Source organism: Acanthaster planci, linkage group LG02 (assembly GCF_054643075.1).
Source record: "Acanthaster planci isolate LZ-2023a linkage group LG02, COTS_SCS, whole genome shotgun sequence".
Lineage (NCBI taxonomy): Eukaryota > Metazoa > Echinodermata > Asteroidea > Valvatida > Acanthasteridae > Acanthaster > Acanthaster planci.
In genome coordinates, this window is record NC_141778.1 from 7,612,229 (window position 1) to 7,620,775 (window position 8,547).

Sequence of the window (8,547 nt, forward strand, 5' to 3'; positions counted from 1 at the left end):
CCAAGAAGTCTGTGTTCGTCAAAGTCGGTAATGTTTTATCCGTTTTCAGCTTGAAAACCGAGCTATATTCTTTTTTTCATTGATGAATCGCACTGTGGTCCAGCCAGAACGATTTCATTAGAACTGTTCATGACAGCAAACTGACTGAAAATGGTGTTGGTGACAATAAATCTCAAGATGTATATAACGCGACGACGCGGAACAGAGAGTCTAGCTAGCTAGCCACGTAGCCACGTACGTCTAATATCTGACCGCGATCGTGAATATAATATATATCGGGATAAGTGTCAGCCATTTTTAAAAATTTGGGCCAATAAAGCACGCTGATTGGTTCAAAGTTAGGGGGTCCATACCATTCTCCCGACTAGGGTAGTGATATTTTGGGATCACTGTCATAGTTCATGGTTTAGGAACTGGTGAAATACGGTAAATTTGGCGGCGGTTAAATGGCTAATGTTGTTGATAAATAATGAGTGTGAACAATATCTGTCTCCATGTTGGATTGAAGGGAAATCTCAAATTCAATTTCAGATCACATTAATTTGCCAACTCCCCATAAAAGAGAATGGGTTGCACATAGCAACAGCACCTCGGTTTCAAATTTTGCATTCACAGTTTTTCTGTTCCGGCTATGCATAATTTGCGATGATGAATAACACATCAAAGAGGTTTGTGCATGTATCAATTTCATTTAATTTGTTTAAGTCCTAGTTTTTAAGTGAAAGATTCACGGTTTCAATGGCCTTGGTAAAAAATTCTCTGCCAAAAAGGCTGACTGAGAATGGGATGGCTTCCAGTACGCCATACGGTAGGAACCTACTACAAGGCTCTGACAAGACTCCTTAGTCCTTAGCATTCTTCCGGTAGCTTCAGCATGTTCAGTGGGCTAGGATTTTACAGGGGGGGCACAAGGGGCACCAGCGTCTTATGGGGCACCAGTTTTCAGTTGTGTGTGATTTTTTTTTGGGGGGGGCAAGCTTTTAGGCCTTGCTCAATATCCATTCATCCGTTTTTTAGTGTGAGTATGTGGGGGGGGGGACACCAGTAATTTGTGGGGGTGGGGGCACGTGCCCCCGGCCCCTCCGTGGCTACGCCCCTGCCTAACCTACATGGGAACAAAAGTTTTTCTTCGTGTAACACAGTTTTCGTGTGTAAATATGGATTGTCCCCTTAGTTCCCGAACAACTCGTCTCTATTTACGGAGCACAATAAACACATTGGTCCATTGGATTTAAAGATTAGGCCTCTGTGGAATCGATTTTTCTCCAGTAATGGATGATTGTCGGACTAGGCCTACCAGTAGGCCTACTTCGCACTTCATTTTCTCGACATTTCAGGATGTTTTTTAAAATTTAGAGTGCATGCCACGAAAATTAGTGTAATTTATGAGACATACTGCGTGAAAAAGTAATCACTATCAGGCCAATTTTGCGATTCACGTTTTCAGGCGCTGCAGTTTGCCAGGTTCTCTGACGTCAGTACAATAATCCGTTTGTGGAGGTGATTATAGGTGACGTTATGGAGGCTGCAGACCGGAATTACTTGTTATATTGTGTCCCCTCGCATTTGTTTTGCGCAGTGAAAACAGTGCACCCTGTTTTGTGAAATGGTTAGAAAGCTGGCGGTGTTTGTTCGTATACCTAGATGTGGCATCTTCCTGGAAAATGGGCAGCGGTGCCGGCAAGCCTGAGGATTCTAGTGACGAGGCCGAGGCTTCCACGCAGATTACGGTCGCGAGCAAGAGCTCGCCGGGTCACCAGAGTGTAGACAACCGGCGCAGAAGCTCGCAAGAGCAGCACCAAATCGTTCCAGTGAAACGAGTCACCAAGAACGAACAAATCGACTCAGGAACAGCGATAGCAGGGGCCACTATGAAAAAGCACGACGATACGTCGGGTGCGAAGAGTGAGGACGATCTGATTCTCAGCGAGAAAGCGAGCTCGGACTTCGACGACGACGCCTTCGAGCAGTTCTGCGGGGAAATCGACCACGTCTTGGAGGGGCGAACCTCGCAGGAGCAGAGAAAGTCATCAGTGTCTTCGTCAGTCGCCACGCGTCCAAGTGCACACCATCAAGCTTATCCAACTCCAAAACACCGACAGCTTGTTCTACATTCCCACCACCGCCAGCAGCCACATGATACACAACAGGAGGAAGTTCGACAACAAATTGCATCATACCAACCGTATTCTTCTGAACAGCAGCACTATCTCAGCAGGCCGGTGCAAGCAGCAAATGTTCCTCCACCCCTTGCCACACGAAGCCTGGAAAAACCCCTCTCCACCTGGAAGCGACCCGAAGACTTGGCCCACAGGGAGCAGGTGCTGAGAGACCAATACCAGGGCACACGGATCCACACTAAGGCCCAATCCACAGCTCCTCAGATGAGCGGAATGAGGCTAGCATCTAGAGAGGGCTTGACTATGGGGATAAAGCAAACCTCAGACCTGATGCATTTCCAGGAGCAGAGGGCAGAGTCAGATTTTGAGGATCCGTCATTACAAGTAAGGCAGGGCAGGGTGTGAAAAAGGACTTATAAAAAGTTGAAAATGTCAAAACTTCTCTTCTCGAATGCTGAAGATTTTTTTTACTTAGCTTTAAATTGGAAGACCTTATCATCCATGTGCATTCTGAAACCCATTGAGCTCCATTGACTCTTTCCTGCCCTCATTAATTTCTTATAACTATTGAACGAGTTCTATATCCAACTATGTCCATCCAACTGTGTACTGTGCAAACATTAGTGTACCAGTAACTCTTGTACAGTCATTCTAGAGTAAATTGCACACCAACTGAAAAATGTTGGATGTCTGCAATGCTATTCTGCAGTTATCTTTTAAAGTCTTACAGGATAGGTTTCTGACATTTTTAAAAGTTGTTTCAGAGACTGTCATGGAAGACATCAACCTCTTGAATTCAAATAATACCCGTAGCTCTCACAATATCAACCACTTGGATTGCAGTACCAGCGGTTCTTCAATCAAATGTTACTGATAGATGACATGCTAGTTACATTTATGTTAACAGTTGTACCTGTCAGAATTTTCAGTAAGGGTATTTTATGTTTACTCCTTCATTGAAAAACAATGCCAAATCTCAGCTTCAACTTGTTTATTTCACACCAAATTTCAGAAGACACTGTGATACATGCCTGGAATAGTACATTTTTTTTAGTGGATGGAGAAACCTGATAAAAAATTCAGAATGCAAAGTATGCTTACATCAGATCATCATCAAATTTCAGAGGTGAACTCTGTTCTTGTTTGAATGCATTTGAAATGTAATCAGATAATGATTAAAATGGAAAACAGTATAAAGGGGTGTTACTATGGTTACTTATCTACACCAGGATTTTAAAAAACAGTTTATTGCACTCTGCCTGCCTTCTAAGGTTGTTTTGGTTTGTGTTTTTTCAAAAATGTGCTTTCTTAATGTCTTTCATGGCCCATTAAAAGATTTCTTTTTTGATGTGAAAAAATACAGATGCATATACATCTAAATTCATAAAGTTCAAAAAGTGTTATGCCTTTAAAGAGTTTTAAAATTCTACTGTTTACTACTGTAGACTGTCTTATTTTAATGTGAAACATTATCTTGCCATGAAAAGAAAGATAGTGTTTTGTAAATGAACAAAAATAAGCATTCAAACTTTATAAATGTCCTTTTCGTGCTAAATTGTGTTTACTTCTTTCCAGGACAAGGAAGGCTTCGATATTTCCAAATTTAAAGCAGCAAATATAAAGGTAAGCCACTACATTTGGAAAGTTCTTTTTCTTTGTTTTTTTTTTTGGCAAAACTTTGGAAACATGTAGGAGTATTTCTTTAAATTTTTATAGTTGGATTTCACTTCTTTTGTTTTAGTCTGCACACCCTCCAAAGTTTCATTGTGGTAATTTTTCTTATTATTGATGCTTCTAGTCTATTCTCTTTTGTCTTCACTTCTGCCAGTATCCTCTGTTGCCATATGAGATCAAACACACCAGCCCCCCTGCTTCTTTTCGTCATTCGGTTGCTAAGATACAATAGTGTATTACGCAAGAATCTATCAAGTAGCAGGTGTTCACCAGTGGATTAAGCTGTCTCTCAAACCAATCATGTTAGGGTGCAGTCTGAATCTTATCCCTGTATATAAAAAACAAAAAAGTAAAGAAAAAATAAACAACCTTCTTATGTAATGGGTTCAAGCTGAATTTTGTATCATACAAAAATAAAAAATAAACAGTAAACAAAAACACTCAACATTTAAAATTCATAAATACCAAAAGCTTCCTCAAATTTGCTTTCTCATAAAGTGATCATCTGGGAAAGCTTGTCTCATGGTAAAAAAATTCAATTTAGGATTGTTTCATGTCACCCTGAAGCTAAGACAAACCTCTTTAAGGACCATTTTCAGTTTCTTCCAAACCTGAATCAAAGGATGTGAATTGATAATCATGTACGAAAGATGACCATAAAAAGTTTCAGTGTGGAAGTACTACAGTTTAAAGGATTTCTAAAACTATTCACCGTGTGAAGGGTATTACATCAGGTATATGCCCCCTGTCTCTTCTGTAAAAAACTTGTTTTGTGTGTATGAGCTGAAAATAGAAATTTTGAGGGGCAAGTAAAAGACAGGTTCTTGTCTTGACCTGCTTCCTTGTTTCCCCTGGAAAGGGGAAAACATCCTCCCCTTTAAAAACTCTCCGGGAGAAACTATTTTTGTACTCAGCCTGACTCCACTCTCTTTATCTCTCTCAGAAAAATGGACACAAGGTGGACAAGTTGCTCCCTGCGACCTACAAAGGCTATGGTGCCAACCTGTCCCGCCAGGGCACCTTGCCCTCACTGCACCGTGGCAGCATCTCCTCCACGATATCCAGCTTGGGCACACCTGCCAGTGACAAACAAGGGTACATGGCTCATTTTTTCCCCTTTGATCTCATGCAGGCTTAAAATATACAACTTCCACTGCTGTCAGTGAAGCCCCATTTGTTAGAGTGGATTGAATATGAAGCTGTCAGCATCTGTCATGTTTTTCTTCATTTTCCCATAATAACAGGAAGATTTTTTCCATTGTGCAAAGTGTAAAGATGAGCCTCGTAAGCTTATTTATGTGAAAGGTTTCTACTTAGATCTGTCTGATACAGTTTAACAGCAACTAGAAACGGTTTGCAAACTTATTCCAAAATAATTTGTTGAAGCCAAAAAATGGTTAGGCCTACATTTTAAGCAGCTGGGGAAAGGTTCAAGGAACTTCTCCACTGGATTTTGATTTGATTGAAAATTTCACATATTGCACCTTCTAGACAAGTGAATTTAGTAATGAACCATTTCATTCTTTTTCAGACAGTTGAGTACAGTTGAGTAATAGGAGAATTTTCCCTCAACCTTTTTTGTTTCTAATTAAATACAGAAGGTCAACTTCTTGCTATCTTTTCCCACCTCACCAAAAGAACGCCCCCCCCCCAAATATGTATAGTCACGTACATGGCAGGAGAGCATGCCATGTGCAATCACACTCAAGTGGTCTCCAACGCAAGAAATGACAGCTTCAATCAAAAGCCACTGCCTTAAGTCTCATCAGCCGAGTGTCCTTAAAGATGATATCTTCATTTATCTGGCAGTTCTGATGTACTTGTAATCTTGATTGTATCTGGGATGTGTTAACCCTTTTATCTAAATTCAGGGAGTGTATGTCACCAAACACAACAGCTTAAAATTAAAATTCAAAGGAAATGTATGTCAGCCATCATATGATATCTCCTCCCCCCAGAAAAAAATTCCAAGATATCCACTTTAAAAGGCTTTTTACCGAATCTGCTAATTGCAGTTTTCAATGTACCACAGCTCAGTACTTTTTACTGACCAAAGTAATGTGTCACTGTAGGCACTGGCTGTTCTTTGTGATGTGTGAAAGCATTGGGCTTTTAACATACACAATAAAGTGCAGTAGGTCACACTAAATACATGTACATGTAAACCATACACATTAATAGGCACTTCCGTCACTGATATTCCAATGGATAAATTTGATATTTACCTGAGCAAAACAGTACAAATGAAGGCAAATGGACTTTCATGGGGGATTTTCCAAAGAGGAGGGGGTTATGTAAATATTGAAAGTGTGGTTCAAGGGATAAAAAATGTCTATTCAAATAATTTCAGTGTGATAAAAGAACCATTCCATTTTACAAGAAAATTCACTTTCCAATGGGGAAACGAACCATTCCAACAATGACAGTGTTGAATTACAATGAATAAAACTTAAGAAAGAGTTATTAACAATAAATTCTGCAGTAATTATGTCCCACTTTAATTTCCTACTTTGACATCCATGATCCTACAGTGGAGCATCTAAATATGCAAATCCACAAACTTGAAGGAAAAATCTCCAAACATAATATATGCAGCCATAATGACATGTACCACACATTTCTAGATATCTGATGAAATTTAAAAAGAGATAAGCTTGATAAGGCCTTTGCATGGTTTAGTGGCATGTCATTGAAAATGACTTGTTTCTCACCTTGCATTGTTCGTTACATTCTATTATATTATTTCTGTTTAGATCTTCTCCCTTGGATGATGGCAAGGAGCTGAAGTACAATCCCTCCGAAGAAGCTCTCTTGGATTTCATCGAGAAGGAATACTCTTAAATCACAGCTCACCGAAACACAATTCAGCCAAATGCTTGCCTCAAAGCCTACAGGAGTTCTTCACAATTTCATATTCCGATCTTTTATTTTCCTAACTCTTGAAGGGAGGGATAAAAATTGAACGTAAATTGTCGGTCGCAGCGCGTAGTGAGTTGCACCACGAAGTGATGCCATGGTACAGTCTACAGACTTTTTTTGACACTCGATACATCAGTTTGTGGTGTAGCAATTATCCATGGGACATCAGTTTGTTGTGTGGCCGAACGTGTGCAAAAACCCAGTTAGAAAACTTTGTACCAGACTGTCTTTCTTTCGCCGGTGAGGGTGCACTTCAACTCCAGCGGATTGATCATTTCTGTCATGTCATGACTGACAGCTTGACCTCAATAATGTTTCTCCATGAAAGGTGCTCAATGGCAAGAACACATACCTTATGCAAGGAACATGTCTGACTCTCCATCAATTCATTATGTTCTGGGTCTTCTGTTCATCTCAGTTGCCCTCATCTTGCCCTGCGATATTTTCCAGTGGCAGTCTCTTTGCTCCCTTGAGGCATGATGACCCATGTATAGTTATCTTCTGAGTTCAAGATATTGCAACTGAGTGCACTCAGGCCACGAGTCAGGTAGATGCAAGTCAGAAGCAATAAGTGTCAAATTAAATGATATCTTTTGCCTTTCCTCCATTGGGATCATGATGTGTGAACTGCTCATCAGCCCCAACAAGTTAAGCCATGTCCAAATGGTTTTGGCTGTGGCTGGCAATGCTTACAGCCTCTTCCCACCAACTTGCATGTTATGTGTACTTCAGCAAGTTCTCTATAAGCAGATAAAACCTGCACAAAACAGTTTACTTAAACATCACACCACATGGATTTGTACAGAATGAAAAAAAGAGTCATGGAAATTGCTGATAGACCTTCTTTGATAGATACCAACTCAACACGTTTCGCAAATTCTGTAGAGGTACTTCCCAAATGGTTCATGTTGCCTTTTTCACATTCAGATCTATCTAAAAATGATCTCCATCAGCAACAAAACCCTATATCCTCAAAGATAAGCATCTCCCTATTCCTTTGTGATGCTGGATACAAAAGGAGTGAGTTCAAGCAAACACGAGACAGCAGTCAACAGAACTGGGCCAAGTAAACAACAAAAGATGCTTGCAAAGGCATCCGGCGTTGTTATGGCAACGTACTCTGTTTTTCCACTGTGTGAGTTTCCCTTCCTTCTGCAAACCACATTTGGTACCTTATCCACTGCAATTTTCAGTGTCTTTTTTTAATTAATCATAAAATGGTTTCTTTTGTTGGAAAGATTATGTGTATTTTCAATAGAGTTGAATTTTAATATTTTATATTGTAGTGTTTGAAATTTCAATGAGATTCATTTTGAATGTTTAAAAAATGTGATTCATTATTCCACTGAAATTGTGTAAATATGAAACAGATCACTAATTAATTTGTACAAGTTACACAATTGTTTAAAATGCACTTGTTGCCTTGTGGGCATTAAAGTTTCTTCACATCATTTAAATTTATACACAGGTACATGGTACATGTAGTTGGTTTTTTTATGTGAAAGCTGACGGCAAGAGTTAATATGAAAAACAGTACTAACGTTGTAAAATGACACAGTGACAGCTTCAGTGACAGACAAGGTGATGAATAAAAGATACACTGACAGAAACAGTGACAAACGTTAAGATAGCAACAGATACCCATACAGTTGTGAAACAACAGGCTCAGCGAATGATGCTGAAAAAAAGACAGTGTAGTGTGCTGGCTGCCTCACAGGAGTGTTTAAGGCATCTGCCTCTTTAAGAGAGAATCACATAACAAGATTGTATTATTTCCAGGGCCATGGTGAAGTTCATCACAACTCTAATAACAAGCTCAGGTCCAAGGATGAGC

At 39.9% G+C, this 8,547-nt stretch overlaps 1 protein-coding gene across 2 annotated transcripts; it reads left to right on the forward strand.

Annotated features, from left to right (window-relative positions):
- The first annotated feature begins 620 nt into the window (after nucleotides 1–620).
- Nucleotides 621–8,339, forward strand: LOC110979575 (uncharacterized). Of its 2 annotated transcripts, none has more exons than XM_022235507.2 (5): nucleotides 621–668; nucleotides 1,645–2,504; nucleotides 3,696–3,743; nucleotides 4,738–4,889; nucleotides 6,548–8,339. In XM_022235507.2, the coding sequence occupies exons 2-5, from the start codon at nucleotides 1,665–1,667 to the stop codon at nucleotides 6,633–6,635; spliced, it is 1,128 nt and encodes a 375-aa protein (XP_022091199.2). In that variant the 5' UTR covers nucleotides 621–668; nucleotides 1,645–1,664; the 3' UTR covers nucleotides 6,636–8,339. The 2 variants fall into 2 exon arrangements, with proteins under 2 accessions (XP_022091199.2, XP_022091198.2); XM_022235506.2 differs by having other exon boundaries at nucleotides 623–668; nucleotides 1,448–2,504.
- Nucleotides 8,340–8,547: the final 208 nt, after the last annotated feature.

Excerpts from the sequence above, each read along its gene's own strand:
- LOC110979575 (XM_022235507.2), top strand. The coding sequence starts at position 1,665 with ATGGGCAGCGGTGCCGGCAAGCCTGAGGATTCTAGTGACGAGGCCGAG. Across the intron at positions 3,744-4,737 it reads TTAAAGCAGCAAATATAAAG|AAAAATGGACACAAGGTGGA; the intron begins GTAAGCCACTAC and ends TATCTCTCTCAG. Across the intron at positions 4,890-6,547 it reads CCTGCCAGTGACAAACAAGG|ATCTTCTCCCTTGGATGATG; the intron begins GTACATGGCTCA and ends ATTTCTGTTTAG.